General features: G+C 37.2%; 1 protein-coding gene across 1 annotated transcript in view; it reads left to right on the top strand.

Moving 5' to 3' along the window:
* LOC144972239 (uncharacterized) overlaps positions 1-21,715 on the top strand; it is a 318,601-nt gene that overhangs the window by 75,650 nt on the left and 221,236 nt on the right. The window contains exons 14-15 of the mRNA XM_078913282.1: positions 421-662; positions 1,583-1,713. Coding sequence (XP_078769408.1) covers positions 421-662; positions 1,583-1,713 — 373 coding nt within the window. The remainder of the gene's footprint in view (positions 1-420; positions 663-1,582; positions 1,714-21,715) is intronic.

Below are 21,715 nucleotides of genomic sequence, written 5' to 3' on the forward strand. Positions count from 1 at the left end.
GGGTGTCCCGATTTAGCTCTTTGACACGTTGGCCGCTGTGAATTTAAATTCAAAATAGTCAAAAAGATGACCTTGTAGTGTTTTGCTTTCTAAGGAATTATACCATTTCTACTCCATTAAACAAATAGGCTCAACCAAGCTACACCATATATACAGGTCTGGTAGTCAGACAGTCATGGACAATATTTTTCATTGGTTTGATAGTGTTTCCATTAAACAACTTCACATATATACAGGTCTGATAACCCACTTGAGGCAGGCTGATTTTTTGGGATGTTTTTTTTTTTTTCATGCATATTTCTTTCTGCTGTGCCTGAATTTGATGCAGATTGATATCTTACACCCCTCCCTACCTGCCTCCTGCTCCCTGAGTTGTTACCTTAAAATCATCATCGATCCCTCCCCTTCCCCACCCACCAGATCAATGAAACAGTCCATGAGTTTGAAAAGCTTTACAAGGGAGAATTCTTCAAAGACAACGTCCAGCTGGTGGACATGTTAGACCAAAACACCCGATTCACAACAGCCTTGAACTCGTACCTGTACGATGATTACAAATGGTTCCAGGTGTTTGAAGGGGTTTATCTAGATGACATTGATTTTAACACTGAGGGCTGGGAGCCAGTCACGGACATGCTGGATGAAAATGTCCTCACCACTCTGTGAGTAGCTCTTCTCTTATCCCCCTACCCCTCATCCTCCTCCTCCTCCTCCTCCTCATCATCATCATCATCATCATCATCATCGTCATCATCATCATCACCTTATGTAGATGATAAATTGAACCTGCTAATGATATGCTGGATGAAATTGTCTTCACTTTCCTTTTCTTCTTACTTCTCTTACTCCTCCTACGCCCCCTCCTCCTCCTCCTCCTCATCATCATCATCATCATCATCATCATCATCATCATCACCTTATGCCTTATGTAGATGATAAATTGAACCTGCTACTGATATGCTGGATGAAATTGTCTTCACTTTCCTTTTCTTCTTACTTCTCTTACTCCTCCTACGCCCCCTCCTCCTCCTCCTCATCATCATCATCATCATCATCATCATCATCATCACCTTATGCCTTATGTAGATGATAAATTGAACCTGCTACTGATATGCTGGATGAAATTGTCTTCACTTTCCTTTTATTCTTACTTCTCTTACTCCTCCTACGCCCCCTCCTCCTCATCATCATCATCACCATCATCATCATCATCATCATCATCACCTTATGTAGATGATAAATTGAACCAGCTACTGATATGCTGGATGAAATTGTCTTCACTTTCCTTTTCTTCTTACTTCTCTTACTCCTCCTACGCCCCCTCCTCCTCATCATCATCATCACCAACACCAACACCAACACTTTCAAGCACTTCTTACTCCCACCTTTAATCATAACTTTTATAATGCAAAATGTAAAAATATTTTCCAAATGGCTACAATTACAGGTAGAAATGAATCTCCCAAGGGAAAAGGCAATGTGACAGTCTTGTATTTAAAAAGTGATGAACAAACAAACATCAAAAAGGTTTGAAAAAACAAAAATACAAAATAAAAACAATCTCGATCTCCTTTCTTTCCAGTCTGCTGGGATCATTCCAAAGTATTGGTAAAGCTTTTATCAACAGTCCACTGGCCAATGAATTTGCCCCAACCATCCACGTGATGAGTGAGACGGTCAAATTGGTGTATGAAACCCTTGAGGATGTCAACAGTAAGTAGATTATCTGCTTGATGGTGAAGGGGGTAGATAGAAATCATATGTTTAAATGTCCAATCCCCTCCCTCTCCCCCCCCCCCCCCCCCCAAAAAAAAAAAAAAAAAAAAAAAAGAAAAGAAAAGAATCTGAAAGTGCAATTCCATTGATTGAGTAAACCAGTGAACAAAGACAAACAAGCTGGGTGAGTGGGTGGGGCTTGCTGATCTCCGGAGAGGTCTCTTTTCCGGTGTCTTCTATCCTACTGTGTCGGTCTTTCCAGGTAGATCTCTGTTTTTGTCTTGATGAAATTGCTCATTTTTTCCTTGGTCCTGGCTGGGATTCTTAGCTGAAAGGAAAACAGTCAACTTTAATGTAATGAGTAATTTATAAGTGCCAATATCCATTTATAATGCTCAATGGAACTTAACAATACAAATCATAGGCACGAGAAAAGAGAAGGGAAAAAAAGATAAAAAACTTATATTGATGATTCTTGTGATATTGATAATGCATTGACATAACAAAAGTATTGAGCCATTTCATAATGGCAGTGAATTCAAGTCATGACAATAAATTTATAGTCTTTCTGGACGATAAGATTTATTATTGCTATTTTTAATTTATTATTATTATTATTATTATTATTATTAATTTTATTATTATTATTATTATTATTATTATTTATTATTATTATTGTTATTATTATTATTATTATTATTATTATTATTATTATTATTATTATTATTATTATTATTATTATTATTATTATTATTATTATTCATTTCGTGTGAATATAAACATTATTTATCTGGGAAAGTCTGATTTAAAACTATGATCTCAATAAGATATTTTCAAAAGCCTATTTACAACACTTTCAGCAACAACAGTACAAGTGTGTTGATTAAGTTCAACAATTATTTTACGATTAATATAGCAAGGAGAACCGAATACCACTAATGCGTTGACAAAACGGCGATGGCCAAAAGCGATGTGATTTATCAGAGTTAAATCTCTATATCTCTGACTCATATGCATCAATTTTATCATAAATGGCATATCTAGTTGATAAAATAATTTTTCTTTATAATGGTATACAATGTGTATGTGTTTTATTTTTATTTCTTTTCATTATCGTGTTGTGAACACAGGGTCGATTGTTTCGGATCGCGACTGATAAAAATCGACAGCCGTGGTGGAGGTTTTGTAACTCGGCACTTAATGAAACCGCTACAATTTATTTGACATGGCACGCATTGTTTTCAAATTGGGCGACCAGTCAGAAGAGAGTTTGACTTGGTGTCCCGGTGTTTTTATTTTTCCGATATCCCGTATGTGATCTGTGCCGTCAATTTGAGGAGCCTTGAGGATTACTTGAGCCCGTTGGAAGAAAGGTAAGTGTTTGTTCCTATGTCATTAAGTATTTATTAAGTTTTAAACCCCTTAATTTTAAAAGGAGTTTTGATGTTTTCTAAAAATGGCTGACTGACTGCTCTCACTACAAGGTGTATTCTGAGTCCATTCATCGAGTGTAATCATGTCATTTGTGTCGACGGCTATCGAGCTTTTCATTGGTCCAGATCCTTTAAAGTTCTATTAATAGCATTTGGACATTGAAAGCGCTCTGATATGTTTTCTTGTCAGCGTTTTGGTGTAATTGTTTACGAATTGTGTATTCTAAACAAGGCAGTCAATGAAATGGAGTGGATTTGATTTCTTTGAATTATTTCCCTAAATCAATGATGACATGGTAGTCAAATTTAGTTTAATTTCTTTCTCATTGTTATTTCTGTTACTCGGATTTGACGAGAGTGAATGTGCCGCTATCCCTTCTCTATTTAAATGTGTGCATGTTTTTGATTTGTATTAATTTTATGTTTGTACAACAAATATATTTATCTTAATTTTGATTATGATATAATTGAATCAGTTTTGAGCCTAGGTTGGTCTCTCTTTTTTTTTATGTCCAGGGATGCGATGCATTCAAGAAGACCGATTGTCAATATGTCTCATCACAAACTTTCTACTTCTATTATCTCAAAATCAACCCCAGCCCCTTTATTAATCTGCTTATCAAAGATCCATCCCCTTTCCCATTATTTTAAATCTGCCCAAATGATAAAATATTCTTTGTTGCCTTACACATTTCCAATTTAATGAGTATTTCTTTACTTCCTCCCTCCCTCCCTCCCCCCTCCCTTTTTCCAGCTATACTTACACCGACCATGCCCCTCAAATCCAGAAAAACAACTGATCCTAACTTCATTGCTCCACAGTTTTGCTATTGGTTTGGACAAAACCAATTGGGAATTCCCTCTTCAATACAAATTGGATCCATTACAAATGTTGTCATCATTGAATTATTGAGTTGCATAGGCTTATTAAACTAACTACAGTGAGCCAAATCTTCTTCTTTCTTGGCTTTCTCCCTTTGGATTAAATTAAACAGTAAAAACTTTTGTAGAATGTGTCAGAGCTTTGTGTTAGAGAAGGGAGCCCTTAAGAGTACATCCCTGCTGGTAGGAATCATTTACTCCAGGTTTTTAAATAACTAGACCTGTAAATTCGCAGTCAATTAACTGAAATTATCCAATTCATCAAATTCAAATAATTAAAAGAAGGGAAAGAAAGAAAGAAAAAAAACATAGGAAAGAAATGAAGAAAGAAAGAATTCATGAAATGTAATCGAATGAAGGAAACATTATTAGGAATGTTCCATAGCACTACAAATAGCTTATGGATTGATATATTTTTAACGGTCGATATATTGCTAAGGTTAAGTGATGCTTTTTAGAATTGCCATGTATGAACACATCCTAGTGTATATTTACACAGCCTTCGTGAAATTATTATTTCGCTTTTCAAACCTGCTCTTCCCAAAGGTAGCCTGAGATGCCGAGCAATAAATTTCACTGAATCGTCTTAGCCAATATTGACCACATTTACATGGTGTAAAGTAAAATTCTGAAAAAGTAAAACGTGAACGCCGGAAATACGTTATGTAAAACCTTTTAAATCGAAAGTTCAATGAATGCCACTGAGTAGGGCTATATCTTGATTGCCGCACATTGTAAACAAACTGGTTGACCATTTCTTCACTGATTGGGTACCTAATTATAAGGAACAATAGTGGCAAGTAATTCATTCCTGCGCAAATTAGGTTTTGCTCAAGTGTGCTTGCTGTTCACAATTCAAGTTTATGTTGACCCTTATTTACTTTTTTTCTCTTTGGATTTGTTCGCACTGTCTGCCGAAATGTCTTCATTATAATTAATTATATTTATTGTAATTATAATTCACTTTTTATTTAATTCAATGAAATGACATGAAATCATATTTATTCCAGTTTTGATTGTTCTGTCCAAAAAATTCCAGAGGTAGGAATTGGTTTTGTATTTTTATTGTTGTCAACGTTTGAAGTATGGCCTTGTAATTGGACTTGCCTCATTCAACAGTGGTGATATGACAAACAAAAGTTTGTTTTTCTTTATTAATATATGTGAAGTGTTTGAGTTTTAGATTGAATCTGAATGGTAGTTTCTGAGGCGGCTTTGTGTAGTACTTCATACTTGATTTTGACAATCAGTTTCTTGTTTAATTACCTTATCAGTAGAAACTTACTTTGGAGCATTGATAGACTTTATTACTTATAATATCATATGAATGTCATGCTTATTGAGCATTCCTTCTCCATCAAATCAGTGGCACTCATACTTCCAGTAAGTCATAACACCCATCATTTTAATGTATTGTATTTTATCTTCTTCTTCTCTAATGACGCCGTTATTTATTTTAAAATTTGAATTTTCCGTTTGTAGAGGAGTTTCAGTCAATTTGTATAGAGCTCATTTACAGGTCTAAATAACATACGAGTCAGAGATAAAGTTCACATATATATGTGAATGAAAATACTTGTTGAAACGTTAAAATAATGTCGTCGGAATGATGACTCTCAACAGTGTCAGCGGTGTTTATTCCCATTATGTTGATCAAATAGCCCAGTCATCGTCACATATTTGTTGAAATACTTTCATTGTATTCAACTCTTGTTAATTTGTTGTTAAATTTGCTTGCAAAAGAAAAGATAAAGAGCCATATCGTTATTTTATTTCTGTATTATATAAGGTTATGTAAATGATCTCCCTTGGAATTAGCAGAAGAGTTGTTACCACAACATGCAGTTTGCTTACGACTTATTAAAAAAGTATATATTGTTTATTTTCATTACTTTTTCTCTAGATTTTATGTCGACAATGTAGAATTGATGTCAGATATGCTAAAATGATAAAACAAGTCTAATTATCTCCCTTGCTATCCATTGGTTGACATCATTTTTAGTTAAATTACAAGTTAATAATGCATACTGTGAATTGACATCCGTTTATCTTTAAATGTCTGCCCAGGACAAAAAAAACAAACGTCTATACAACCCTATATGACTAATTTACATGAAGCAATTATATCATATTCTGTAATTATCTCCCTTGTAATGCATTGAACAGCCAATCTGATTCAACAGTTTCTCACATCATTTGTGGATTTTCATTCCTTTATCTTTAAATTTGCCCTTTCCGGGCCTCAAAAATAGCATTCTTTTACATCGGCGACACTATTATTTACTATTCAGCTAATGTCGGTGAGATTGCCCAGATTCTTAATTTCAATCATTCATACCTTTTTTTAATTTATAGACCAATTTGGATGATTTAGAAAGTAAGATGCTTTATACTACACAAGTTTTTAAATAAATGTCTTTGTTTTACTATATTTACATGTTAAAACTTTGACTTCTTGCTAATAAATATTTCTGTTCTTTCCCAACTTACAGAGAGAAGCATCAATTGGCAAAGGAGAAATGGTTTTACAGACAATTTTAACATTTAAACAAGTGATACACTTCTGATATAGAGCAGGAAGACAATTTAACATTTATGAAAAATTACAGGTTTTTATCAGCTCGTTTTGCCATGGAACACGACGCATCACAGACATTTTTTAGATGTCATACAAAGAGATCTGCAAGACATTTCTGATCATGATTATTGGAGTGTTTATAGCTTCATCAAAAAGAATTGCATCACATTTGTGATATAAACTTCTCTTGTGATCTCCTTCTTGGAATATAATTTAATCTTTAAGAAAGGTGACAGGTTTTTATCACCTTTGATTTGCCATGGAAGACACATCACAGGAAGATGGAAGTTTTAATTCTGGCATAAAAACAAAATCTGCAAGACATTTCTTTTGATGACTATTTGAGTGTTTAATGCTTCATCCAAAATAATTGCATGGCATTTGTGATATAAAGTTCCCACAACACAATTTTGTAGTCTCCTTCTTGGATGTTTAGCCATCCTGTATGGGATATCTGAGATCTCGAGTCCATTATAGAGAGAATTGTCAGAGGACGCAGAACATTCAGAATCTAGTAGAGCCGAGGGATAAACTGAAGAAATTAAAACAGGCCTATAAATCTTCCGACAATTGTCGGATTTCCAACATTCAGATTTTGCTCGATATATTCTGTTTAGTGCTGACATTAAAAAAGATTAATTAAAAGTAAGAATAAAATTCTTAATGTCAAAAAACGGAACCAACAAAAAAGAACATTTTTAAAAGAGTTTTATTTCGTGCCTCGAAAAAAATGGTTTTAATTCGTTTCGAACCCCGACTTTAAAAAAAAAAAAGAATAAAAGAAACTTTTTATTTGTCACGACAAAGACAAAATAAACTAGTCAGCTAGGTATATTATCATTTCACCTACTGCCTACTGTGCTACAGATTAGAGAGGGGTGACAGTGTTTTGTCGCGAGTCGTCGAACACATGCATAGTCAGTAATCAACTAACATGCACAGCATGTGTCGGACCGGGCTGTTTCTATTATGCTACAGACACACGTGCATTTTTCTGGTTGATTATTTTCCTCCCTCCAGTTTTTTTTGTTTCCCTCAGAAATTCAACCCGAAAAAAATAATGCGAAATAAATATTTTTCCTTGAAAGGTGGTTGACTGCTTTCAGCGGAAGTTTTATTTCCTTACGAACGTCATTGTTTAAATTTTTCTCTTTTTCCTCTTTCACACATGACCGTACCAACACCTCTTCCTCCTCCTCCTCCTCTTCTTCTTCTTCTTCTTCTTCTTCTTCTTCTTCTTCTTCTTCTTCTTCTTCTTCTTCTTCTTCTTCTTCTTCTTCTTCGCGGGTGGTTGGATGGGAGCATCACCCTTGAATCATATACCTATGATGTTGGCATGGGTATACGATCCGATAGTGATGTCGTTTCTTCTTCTCTTGACTAGCCTATCCTGCTTCTTTGGTTTGTGATTGTATTTTTGACATGGGATATTTTTTTTTCTGTAAATCTTCTGCCTGTTTGTTCTTGGTTATTTATAACTTAGCTTATGATATCTTTAGGTTATGATTTTGATTTACATTTGTACTATTTTTGTTAGATTGCTTGTTTTTTTGTTTCAGCGGTCTCTCATATAACCTCAATTGTGTTGGAAGAGACCTAAAGCAACAAAAAAAAAAAAAAAAAAATCTTCTTCTTCTTCTTCTTCTTCTTCTTCTTCTTCTTCTTCTTCTTCTTCTTCTTCTTCTTCTTCTTCTTCTTCTTCTTCTTCTTCTTCTTCTTCTTCTTCTTCTTCTTCTTCTTCTTCTTCTTCTTCTACTACTACTAGTTGTTTTATAAGAATTAATCCAAATAAAGGAAAGAATCAGCTTAAAAATCTAACACAAACAGGAGCGAATATAAAGCAGCTTTCCATGTCAAGCACAAGATACACATCCTTCAAAAAGGTGGGACTTGTTCTCTTCTCACTCAGACCTGGGCCCAGAAATGTGTGTACTCTCTCAAATAATTAGAATTTTCTTTTTTGGGACCATAGAATATGGACCTGCTTATTATATTATAAATGAGTTGGGGGGGGGGGAAGTGACAGGATTTGACTAGTCAATTGACGTGTCATATCTGTGTTGTGTTTATTAATTAATCCATATTTTTTATCTGTTGGTCTGTTTTCGCGTGTTCAAAAAGTTCTGACAATTTTTTCACCAAACATTTACAGGCCTGTTGATATAGGAGTATTTTGTAATTGTTCCAAACGGTGACCCTAAATTACAATAAAAACCAGCAGCACATTTGTTTCCATTGATGTTGCATTCAAGCCTAGGGAGACCTAAGATCAAACCTCTTAAAAACATTGTGCACTTTGTAATTGATCCAAATGGTGACCCTAAATTACAATAAAAACCAGTAGCACATTTGTTTCCATTGATGTTGCGTTCAAACCTAGGGAGACCTAAGATCAAACCTCTTAAAACGTTCTACACTTGTTTTCATCTTGCTGATATAAAAACCATTCATCCTGGATCCTCACACAGAAGTCATTAATACCAACTGCCATATTGATTTTACTTTCAATATGACATAACGTGGTGCGTCAGACACTTGGACGTTTTCACCCTTGAGCAATTCCATTTTTTGACAGTAGTAATTCTTACCAATTTAAATAACATTATTTGTCAACAGTTCTTTTAAAGTCGTCAAGAAAGATTTTTGTTGGACAATTGTTTGAGCCATCAATTCAACATTGGGATACTCGTGTTGAACATCAGTCAGCTGGTGAACACTCTCAAAATAATGATGTCCTTGCTGTTTTCAGAATTATAATTATATCGTTTATATTTGTACACAGTGTAAAAGTCAAATCTCATCAAAGTTTGAGAAATTCCGAGAAAAAAATGTGGGTTAGGATCCAAACATTTGTCAACATCTGTTGTCACAAAATACAGTTTTGACAGTTTGTCACCTGGTGTCTTTATCATGACTTCTCTGTGTTTCTTGTGAAAATCCAATTTGCCTATGGCAATGGCACCAAACCTCTGCTTGTTTGTTTCTTTCTCATTATTTAAGAGGACTAACAATGATTTCAAGTTACTATTTGTTGTGAATAGATTTTTACATCTCATTCACGACGATGAGACATGAAATAATTAATTTGCATGAGGCATGTATCTCCACTTGAGTGGGTAGTCGCCACCGAAGTAGGCAGGTACGCGATTTACTAAGTACACATTCCTAGGTTAAAGAGGATTCGTAAACGAAACGTAATAGACAATAGAATTCCAATATGCAAAAGAGAGCCAGTAAACTTTTGACTATCGCTTATATATGCTGACAGAAGACCTGACATCACAGGCCACAAAAACGGAACACTGACAACTGAGAACAACTGACAATAGCCTCAATCAAGATAGTTAACACAAACACACAACACAAAAAGGCATATCATTCCCTACATATGGATACATGCTCTACCATTGTCTGGAAAAGACAAATTCCTGATTGGTCTCAAACAAGATTTGTTTAGAATGAAATAAATTTTAGCACAATGCAAGCAATCAGCACGTAGAAGAAGATACCTTATTATTTTTATTCATGTCATGTGAATATAAACCATATTTATGTGGGAACGGAAAAGTCTGAGTGTAATTTATTACAATCTTCTCTTTAAGATTTTCCAAACACCTTATCTACAGCACTTTAGGCAACAACAGTGCAAAGTGTCTTGTTGAAGTTCATCAATTTTTTTCCGATTAATAGTTCTGTCTTTTCCCAACTTGCAGAGAAAAGCATCAATAGACAAAGGCGAAATGAATTTACACACAATTTTAATATATTTAAACAAGTGATATACTTCTGCAGTAGAACAGGAAGACGATTTAATCATTAAATATTTTTCTTCGAAAGATGGCTGACTGCTCTCAGCGGAAGTTTTCTTTCCTTACGACCGTGATTGTGTAAATTTTTGTCTTTTTCCTATTTCACATTTGACAGCACCACCACCTCCTCCTCCTCCTCCTCCTCCTCCTCCTCCTCCTTCTTGTTCTTCTTCTTCTTCTTCTTCTTCTTCTTCTTCTTCTTCTTCTTCTTCTTCTTCTTCTTCTTCTTCTTCTTCTTCTTCTACTACTACTACTACTAGTTGTTTTATAAGAATTAATCCAAATAAAGGAAAGAATCAGCTTAAAAATCTAACACAAACAGGAGCGAATATAAAGCAGCTTCCCATGTCAAGCACTAGATACACATCCTTCAAAAAGGTGGGAACTGTTCTCTTCCTTTCATTTTACAACAAACTCTGACCTGGGACCAGAAATGTGTGTACTCTATCAAATAATTGGAATTTTCTTTTTTGCGACCATAGAATATGGACCTGCTTATTATATTATGAATAAGTTGGGGGGGGGGGAGTGACAGGATTTGACTAGTCAATTGACGTGTCATATCTGTGTTGTGTTTATTAATTAATCAAAATTTTTTACCTGTTGGTCTGTTTTCGCGTGTTCAAAAAGTTCTGACAATTTTTTCACCAAACATTTACAGGCCTGTTGATATAGGAGTATTTTGTAATTGTTCCAAACGGTGACCCTAAATTACAATAAAAACCAGCAGCACATTTGTTTTCATTGATGTTGCATTCAAGCCTAGGGAGACCTAAGATCAAACCTCTTAAAAACATTGTCCACTTTGTAATTGATCCAAATGGTGACCCTAAATTACAATAAAAACCAGTAGCACATTTGTTTCCATTGATGTTGCGTTCAAACCTAGGGAGACCTAAGATCAAACCTCTTAAAAACGTTCTACACTTGTTTTCATCTTGCTGATATAAAAACCATTCATCCTGGATCCTCACACAGAAGTCATTAATACCAACTGCCATATTGATTTTACTTTCAATATGACATACGTGGTGCGTCAGACACTTGGACGTTTTCACCCTTGAGCAATTCCATTTTTTGACAGTAGTAATTCTTACCAATTTAAATAACATTATTGTCAACAGTTCTTTTAAAGTCGTCAAGAAAGATTTTTGTTGGCAATTGTTTGACCCATCAATTCGACATTGGGATACTCGTGTTGAACATCAGTCAGCTGGTGAACACTCTCAAAATAATGACGTCCTTGCTGTTTTCAGAATTATAATTATATCGTTTATATTTGTATACAGTGTAAAAGTCAAATCTCATCAAAGTTTGAGAAATTCCGAGAAAAAAAGGTGGGTTAGGATCCAAACATTTGTCAACATCTGTTGTCACAAAATACAGTTTTGACAGTTTGTCACCTGGTGTCTTTATCATGACTTCTCTGTGTTTCTTGTGAAAATCCAATTTGCCTATGGCAATGGCACCAAACCTCTGCTTGTTTGTTTCTTTCTCATTATTTAAGAGGACTAACAATGATTTCAAGTTACTATTTGTTGTGAATAGATTTTTACATCTCATTCACGATGAGAAATGAAATAATTAATTTGCATGAGGCATGTATCTCCACTTGAGTGGGTAGTCGCCACCGAAGTGGCAGTTACGCGATTTACTAAGTACACATTCCTAGGTTAAAGAGGATTCGTAAACGAAACGTAATAGACAATAGAATTCCAATATGCAAAAGAGAGCCAGTAAACTTTTTGACTATCGCTTATATATGCTGACAGAAGACCTGACATCACAGGCCACAAAAACGGACATTGACAACTGAAAAAACTGACAATAGCTCAATCAGATAGTTACACAAACACACAACAAAAAGGCATATCATTCCTACATATGGATACAGCTCTACATGTCTGGAAAGACAAATTCCGATTGGTCTCAAACAAGATTGTTAGAATGAAATAAATTTTAGCACAATGCAAGCAATCACACGGAGAATAGATAGTTATTATTTTTATTCAGTCATGTGAATATAAACCTATTTATGTGGGAACGGAAAAGTCTGAATGTAATTTATTACAATCTTCTCTTTAAGATTTTTCAAAAGCCTTATGTACCGAAATTCCAAAAAGGAAGGGGGGCTGGATAGGATCCAAACATTTGTCAACATCTGTTGTCACAAAATACAGTTTTGACGGTTGTCACCTGGTGTCTTTATCATGACTTGTGTGTTTCTTGTGAAAATCCAATTTTCCTATGGCAATTCCTCCACCTCGGCCTCCATGAAGGGTCTAGAAGAAAACGGGTCCATTCCAACCCAAAGCACGACGAATGGCCCTCCCCAGCAGTGTTGATCAAGTACAATTTCATTGTCGAATCAGGGTACCGGATCTCTACATTCTAATATGCCCATCGGCACGATTCAAAGCTCAACGTCTCGTCGCTGAAGAATATATTTCCCCATTACCTTCTCCATTGCTGATGTGCCAGAGCCCACTCAAAATGTGCGATTGCTGTCTTTCAGTGAGTGTTGGACCCCTGTATAGCTGGTGACACTTATCCATGGGCAGACAAAACCTGGCCAAACATTTGTCTGCTGATTGGCCTGTTTGCTTTAGTTCTTGTTTCCTGGCCTGTGAAGGATGCCGTTTGGCCTGTTTGCTTTAGTTCTTGTTTCCTGGCCTGTTTGCTTTAGTTCTTGTTTCCTGGCCTGTGAAGGCTGCTGTTTGGCCTGTTTGCTTTAGTTCTTGTTTCCTGGCCTGTTTGCTTTAGTTCTTGTTTCCTGGCTGTGTGTTAGCCGTTTGGCCTGTTTGCTTTAGTTCTTGTTTCCTGGCCTGTTTGCTTTAGTTCTTGTTTCCTGGGCTGTGAAGGATGCCGTTTGGCCTGTTTGCTTTAGTTCTTGTTTCCTGGGCTGTGAAGGCTGCTGTTCTAAATGTATTCCATCTTTGGTCGGTAACCAGTTCTCGTTGTTGACCTCCCCTAAACACATGCGGTCTTCCTGCTCTAGGCCTAATCTGGACATTTCCAGTTTCTAGAAAACAGTTCCTCAGCCTATAAATTGTTGAAATATGCACATTTAGTGCATTTGAAATGATTTGTACTGACTCTCCTGCTTCAAGTCAACCAATAGCATGATGAAGACGAATGTTGAAATCACATAACACTTGCAACAAGTTTGATAATTCAATACAAAATGAGAAAATTGAAAAAAAAACAACAAAATTCTGTAAAATGTGAAAATGTCCCAAGTTTGATTACACATTCATCAGGAGAAACCAATTTTTGATTTAACTCCACATGCCGCAAATAAATGAGTGCATGAAATAATCTGCAAAGATGATCGCCAATGTTTAAGAAAACATAGAAATAAAATAAGCTTGTCTCTGATTGTTCATAACTCCCAATCTGCTTTCATGATATTTTATAGTATTATGGACATGAGACAAAATGGAAAATGTGCTTGTAGCACATCATACTCGTAATATTACTTGCAATAAAAGAAAGACATTCTTTTTTCTATTTTACGTATCCAATGGGATGTTGATGAATTTGTGTCTTACCTAAATTCCGTATCAAAATAGTGAAAATTGTATGCTTTATGCCTCAGTCTGTGCCAATGAATATCGGCTCTTAAATGACCTAAATAGTGTTTAAAGCGCTGTTAAACACCTAAAAAGAAACAAACAAACCAACAGAAATGGATAAATGGATTAGATGATCCACAAAAGGACCTTTTTAAGCGAATCAATAATGAGTTTTGTTCCGTACTATTGACAATAAAGCCTTGATTTCAAACCCATTTTTAAGTCTGTAATCAAGTAATTGAGATTTTGTTCCGTACTATTTGGACAGATAACAGCCGTTTGATATTTTAAAAGTCCTTCTGTTACTAGTGTTACCAAAAAATGTCAGTGGTACTCATCCTTGAATTGTCTGGTAATAATACTGTTGCAGTCATTGTCTGGAATGTTATTCTCATTGACTCTCATGTTATTATTTCTGTAAAATCCAGTGTGCAAGGGCTGTGCTATTTTAAAAGTCTCCAATAGGGAATTTTGCCAAGAATACACGTCACATTGAAAATCCTAGCTTTATAAAAATGATTTGCATGTGAAATGTTGATCCCAGAATATCCTTGGCATTACAGTGGCCCATAGTTTGGTGCCATTGATGCAGGCTGCAAACATGTACACAATTCACATTTTCATCTGTATTAGCTACACAATTTAGGACATAAAGATTACCTCCAATTTGGTTCTCTCCGACTGACATACATATCTTAAAGCCAATTGATTATTTCCCCATGACAATAATGAAACGCTGCGCTGGCATCATTGGTTTTTATCATCTTTACTGCCTTTTTATGTATAGTTACTTTTTTGAGAGATGATATCTTTTTCCTTGTTAATCATCTCTGTCATATAACTTTAAGCTTTGAGTATATTGTATGTAGTATGTAAACATTTGATTGTACCCTTCATAACGAGATCCTATGCTTGTGATTTGATAGGACTTATGGGTAGTGTCAAAATAGGCACGGTGATAGATTTCTGGGCAATCCTGTTCCCTATTTGAACCAGTGGACTTTGTCTTACTTTTTCTTAGGTTATTTCAATTTAAATCTACAATTTTTCCCCTAACACCTTCCCTTTCACTGATGTTGAAATGACCTAACAGCATTGTTTAAGGGCTGTAAAACCCCTCAAAGCAAACCCAAAAACAAAAGTACCCACATACTAGTATGACAATTCACAATGGCCATAATGCAATGTTACACATGGAATAGTTTTGTATGTATATAATAATGGCTTCAGTTGCAGAGATTTAAAAAACTAACAAAGATATAAAAGTCCAATAAACATGAACGGGTTGGTCACATGTCAGAATAATGCATTTTCATTGGTTAGCTATACCCAATTCTTTGAGATGAGAGCCATGTATAAATTCAACAGATAGTACAGTTGTAGAAGATAAACATGATGTTGTACAGTCGACTGCCTAATACTAATACAAATGTTGCTGCTTGAAGCTTGAAGAATTGAATAGCAATGTAATCACATGAAATGGAAGCTCCAATGTCATTTATAAAGACGTCATGTGGACGTTTCGGGTTTACCTTAGTCAACAAAGCATGGTAAATAAAACACTTGTGATGAATGAGAGAATGGCGTAGTTGAACATAGTCTCATCTCTTATTCGTCATTAGCGTTTCATTTATCGTGGTTTGTTGACCAAGGAGAAACCCGAAACATCCACATTATCTGTTTGTTAAGCTTCCATTCCATTTGACTGTTGTTATTTATTAACCTAGTGCATATCGTTTTAACAGTATATTAAGTGCCTTGTCCAAATCTCGATGTCATTCATGGAAAAGTAGAAAACGGTCGGGGCTGCCTGAAGCCGGTGATCGTAAAATACTAACGAAAGAGTGAAAATGGAAAGGCTTCGTATGGGAACAAAACAGACAATGGACGTTTCGGGTACATACCCTTCGTCAGCACAACAATACACAAATAAACGTGGAAAACAAATAAAATATAATGAAAAATAACTTGTATCGTCTGTACTCAATGGTGGTTGCAGTATGAATGAAATGTTAGCGTGGCGTGGGTAGAGGATAGGGTGCCCCAGGGGGGTGATCTAATTGATAAGCAAAGGTCAGCGTCAGGGAACCGAACTTTCCAGACTATAATGGAAGGTAAAAGACATATTGGTAGTAGTAGTAGTAGTAGTAGTAGTAGTTACACTACAAGGAAACGGACAGTCATAGCTACCTGCTCTATCGGTCATCCCATCCGGTGAAGTGCAAAGACTCCATCCCATTCAGTCAGATACTCCGCTTGCGGAGACTCTGTCTGGAAGATGATGAATTTGCGCTTCAACGTGATCGCATGCTCGATTTTTTTAGGGCACGGGAATATCCCGAAAGGGTTTTGCTTAAGGCTGTCCGGAAAGCCAGCCTCGTGTCGAGAGAAGCAGCAATGAGGCCTCGTAATGCCAGGAAGCAGGAGACACAGCGTCCCATTTTGGTCCTCACGCATCACCCCCATGCCGATCAAGTGAGGAACATCCTATTGCAGAACTATGGGATCCTCCAGGCGGGCGAAGACACCCACAGAGTTTTTTCAGAACCCCCGTTGGTAGCATATCGACGGGATCGTAACCTGAGGGATCTCCTTGTCAGAAGCCGCCTGGAACCCATACCTAGGGATGGACCTAAAGCCAGATCGTGTATGCGACCCCGATGCAAGACTTGTGGGCACCTGTGGGAGTATGACAGAGTCAGCTTTCCAGACAAGATTTGGGACATCAGGCGGCCGTTTACTTGCACTGACCGTAATCTAGTCTATGCGATTACGTGCTCCCTGTGTGGGATTGCTTACGTTGGTGAGACCGGAAAGAGGCTGGGTGACAGATTCGTGCAGCACTTGCGTGACATATCGAACTGTGCAGACACAGCAGTGGCCAGACACTTCAATCTGCCAGACCATTGCGATGTACAGTGTGTGCGTGTGTGTGTGCTCAGTTTTTGCCATTCGGACACTTCCGCCCGTCGACGTAGGGAAACTCACCTGATCAAGTTGTTGGGAACGCTGACTCCATGCGGACTCAACACCAGGATTGACCACCACTAGATGTCAACGTCCCCCATATTCATCACCACTGCTGCTCTCACTTCTGCCACTACAGCTACTGCTGCTGCTAACTACTACTAACTTCTACTACTACTACTACTACAACTACTACTACTCTACTACTACTACTACTACTACTACTACTACTACTACTACTACTACTACTACTACTACTACTACTACTACGCTACTACTACTACTACTACTACTACTACTACCACTACTACTACTACTACTACCACTACTACTACTGTTCATACTACTAAAAGTACAACTCTACCTACCTACCTACCTATCTATCTATCTATCTATCTATCTATCTATCTATCTATCTATCTATCTATCTATCTATCTATCTAGCTAGCTAGCTAGCTAGCTAGCTACCTATCTATCTACTGATTATCCACCGATTCATAGTCATCTACCTTCCTAGCTATCTCTCATTGTGTCCAATCATCCACTTTTTTATCCATTTATATACATATAGACCAAGCTATCACTCGGCTGTTTACTCGCCCTCTCTCACCTCCCCTCCCCCCTTTCTCTCTCTCTCTCTCTCTCTCTCTCTCTCTCTCTCTCTCTCTCTCTCTCTCTCTCTCCTCTCTCTCTCTCTCTCTCTTTCTTTCTTTCTTTGTCCCCCCTCTCTCTCTCTTTCTCCCTCCCCCCCTCTCTCTCTAATTCCCCCTCTCTACCGGTCCGCCTCAAACCAACCCCCTCCCACCCCCCCCCCCTTTTTTATTTTTTTTATTTTTTTTTTTTTTCTCTCTGTCTCTCTGTCTCCTCTCTCTCTCCTCTTCTCTCCTCTCTCTCTCTCTCTCTCTCTCTCTCTCTCTCTCTCTCTCTCTCTCTCTCTCTCTCTCTCTCTCTCTCTCCCCTCTTTTCTGTCTATCTACCTATCTATCTGTCTATCCATCTATCTATTTATCGTGTATTCCACTTTAATATCGCATCGTTCCTTCGCGAAGATTCGACCTTCGCTCATCCAACAAACACCCCCCCCCCCCACCTCCGCCGTGACTCTTTCACCTCGCCCCCTCCACCGCCCCCTACTGTTCCACTACAGTGTTCTACTACTACTCTACTACTACTACTACTACTACTACTACTACTACTACTACTACTACTACTACTACTACTACTACTATACTGCTACTACATACTACTACTACTACTACTACTACTACTACTACTACTACTACTACTACTACTACTACTACTACTACTACTACTACTACTACTACTACTACCAATATGTCTTTTACCTTCCATTATAGTCTGGAAAGTTCGGTTCCCTGACGCTGACCTTTGCTTATCAATTAGATCACCCCCCTGGGGCACCCTATCCTCTACCCACGCCACGCTAACATTTCATTCATACTGCAACCACCATTGAGTACAGACGATACAAGTTATTTTTCATTATATTTTATTTGTTTTCCACGTTTATTTGTGTATTGTTGTGCTGATGAAGGGTATGTACCCGAAACGTCCATTGTCTGTTTTGTTCCCATACGAAGCCTTTCCATTTTCACTCTTTCGTTAGGATGTCATTCATGGGTCATTTAGGCCCACCACCATGTACTGTTCAATCACTGTGTGTCTTGGAATAAATAAATACACTCTTTAAACCCTAGATATGCCTCATTCAACCATTTTTTGTTCTGTGTCTTCAGTTCTTTTTAAATTGTCTCATATTTTATAAGAATTTTTTTCACAACCTGATGAAATTCTCAAGCTCGGCCACTCGTGGGGTCTTTTTGACCAGGTAACCTACAAAGAAAAATTTACCTCATTTTACTGTCTCTGACCAGCTGAGTTGCATAGAGAGATTATATTTCTTTATACTGATCGATCTGGATTGTTCTTATATGCTTCTGCTTGTTTCATCAATATCTACCTCTACCACTGCAAACATTGCGTTTTGGTTATTGTGGTGAGTTTTAATTTATACTTATGATCGACGAGTGTGGCTATATTATGGTCTTGTTGTATGGCACTAGTATTCAAACCACAAGGTTCAGGGTTCGAGTGACGATCTGTAGCTCATCGTTGAGTCGTTGGGAAAAGCTCTTTACTCACATTGTCTCACTGTGCTCAGATGTAAAATGAGTACCTGGCCATTAACAGCGTTGTCTCGGGTGGAAAAATTATATATATTGCCTAACATGGGTGATATCTCGTTCTACATGTAATTGTTGCTGTTGGTCAGGAACCCCTTGTAAAATGCTGTTAGCACATTTAGTGGATATTGATTTTTTTAAAAAGGACATCATCATAGGGGAGAAGAGTGAAGGGCCTGAATTGGGATTGAAGTACAAGGGACAAGCTCTTTGCCGTCATTGAATGCTTGCTGTATACAGGCTTGTGGAAGGAAAATGAGTGCACGACGGATCTCAAGACTTTGATGTTGTAGAGAGATTGCCTGTTGTAGTTATTTGGATTTGTTAGCCCCTATCAGGAACGTATGGGGCAAGTTCCAGTTTGTTTTCCAGACACTACATTCCAAGTACTCCAGTGGGGAAGAACATGTTAAAGTGGCGACTTTCCACTGACGCGATACAGACTATGGAACATGCATTCTCTTTGAATGTAACTTGGGATCAACGTGCACTGACACTGACTAAGAAGCTGCAGGCCAGAGGCTATGAAATGGATCCAGCAGTGGTGTGAAATGATGTGATGATGACTACATTCCAAGAGAACTGTGGACAAGCAGCTTGTCCTTTTCTTGGCCGTTGTCTGTTTCTCCAGTTCATCCTGTCAAAGCCGGATAAAAATGGAATTAAAATCTTGTGGATGTGCTATGCCTGCCCACTTTATGTCACACCACATATTGCACAATGCACTGAGGAGCAGATGTGGACACCTCCAACCAAACCTGTTGCAAGACACAATATCTTGGCTTTTTATAATCAGATAAAAGGAGCTGCTGACATAAACTACTAACATATAACACATACTAACGAAAGAGTTATAATGGAGAGGCTTCGGATGGGATCAATACAGACAATGGACATTTCAAGTACAAACCCTTCATCAGCACAAATGAACGAGGGGAAACAAAAATGATGTGAATTCGCACTCCTGACCTCTCATAGTGGGCAGGGAGGTACATACTATGTCTTCTATCCCCCTATGTCTTGTTTTCCAACATGCTTTCTGTCGTTGTCTTGGAATGAGATTACTTGGTTTTGTCCTGGCCCTAGCTGGGAGGGAAACAGTCAAATGTATTCATAGAGTTTTGGGAGATGATATTTTTTTCCTTGTAAATTATCTCTCTGTTATGCACTGTATTATGTTTTGTTTACATATTATATATGATTTATAAACATTTGAGTGTATTCCTCTTAGTTGGGACCGGGGCTTGTGTGTGGATGAGACTTTTAGGTGATCTCACATACTGCCCTCACTCACCGTTTCCTTCTGGAGAGGGATGAAAAACCCCTCTGCAGAACATGTAACTGTGACCTGACAGTTCAACACATTTTAATTGAATGTACAGAATTAGAACAGATAAGGTCACAACATTATGATAACAGAGACTTGAAGTCTCTGTTCCAGTCGGTCGATCCGCTTACAATTTTAAAGTATCTGCAGGAATGTGAACTCCTGCAGAAATTGTAAATAGATATTTTTACTGAACAAACATGTAACTATTATGATTTTATAAAGATTTTATTACAACAGTACACGTTTTGATCAGCTGTGGCCCCTCGGGGCCGATAAAAGATTGATGAAAGACAGAAACGGGCGCTTAAATGACCTAAATAGTGTCGAAAGCGCCGTTAAACACCTAAAAACAAACAAAACAATAGGTGATCTCAAACTAAGTACTTTGATAGTCTGCTCTTGGAATCTACATCCGTTTCCTATTTGAACCAATTTCCCTTTGTCTTACCTTTTCTTGGGGTCTTTAATTGTAAGTCTAGAACTTTTTACTATCCTATTTACTTCCTTTTTACTGGCGCTGACATGACCTTAAATGTGTTGCTATACTGCATTTTATTTTAATTTCTTTTTCCACTTTCATTTGTTTATTGTTGTGCTGACAAAGGGTTTGTACCCGAAACGTCCATTGTCTGTATTGTTCCCATCCAAAGCCTCTCCATTTTCACTCTTTCATTTGAATGTTCATGATCCCAGGTTTCAGGCACCCCCCACTCATCTCTAATGTACAACTAGTAATATCAACATAAGAGCTTCAAAGAAAGAACAAAATACCAAAAAAAAAACCGTCATGTTGAAGTTTAAGGCTCAAATCCTTGTTGAGTCAATAACTAAAACAATAAAACATGAACACATCACTTAACATGTCAGTGGGGAGATCGATAGCTCAGTTGGTAGAGCACTTGCTTCACAATCAAAATCAAAGGGACTGAGATGGATCCCGGGTGCAGTCGAGTTTTTTTGGGGTTTGTTTTTTATCCCCCCCCCCCCCATTGTCCACCAAGCAGTGATTGGGTAGCTGGGTCTCTTAGATCTATTGTCCTATCCGAAGGGTAGCAAGCAATTGTTATTGTCCGTTTCACGCTATAGAAACCTGGATAAACTCCGGCTCCATGGACACAATGGCTCTGAAGGATTACTTTTAAAATGCCATTGATTTTAAGTGATGTGTTGGCGGGTGGTTGGATGGGAGCATCACCCTTGAATCATATACCTATGATGTTC

Source organism: Berghia stephanieae, chromosome 5, assembly GCF_034508935.2.
Source record: "Berghia stephanieae isolate SIO BIC M18660-M18661 chromosome 5, UCSD_Bste_1.3, whole genome shotgun sequence".
NCBI classification, from domain to species: domain Eukaryota; kingdom Metazoa; phylum Mollusca; class Gastropoda; order Nudibranchia; family Aeolidiidae; genus Berghia; species Berghia stephanieae.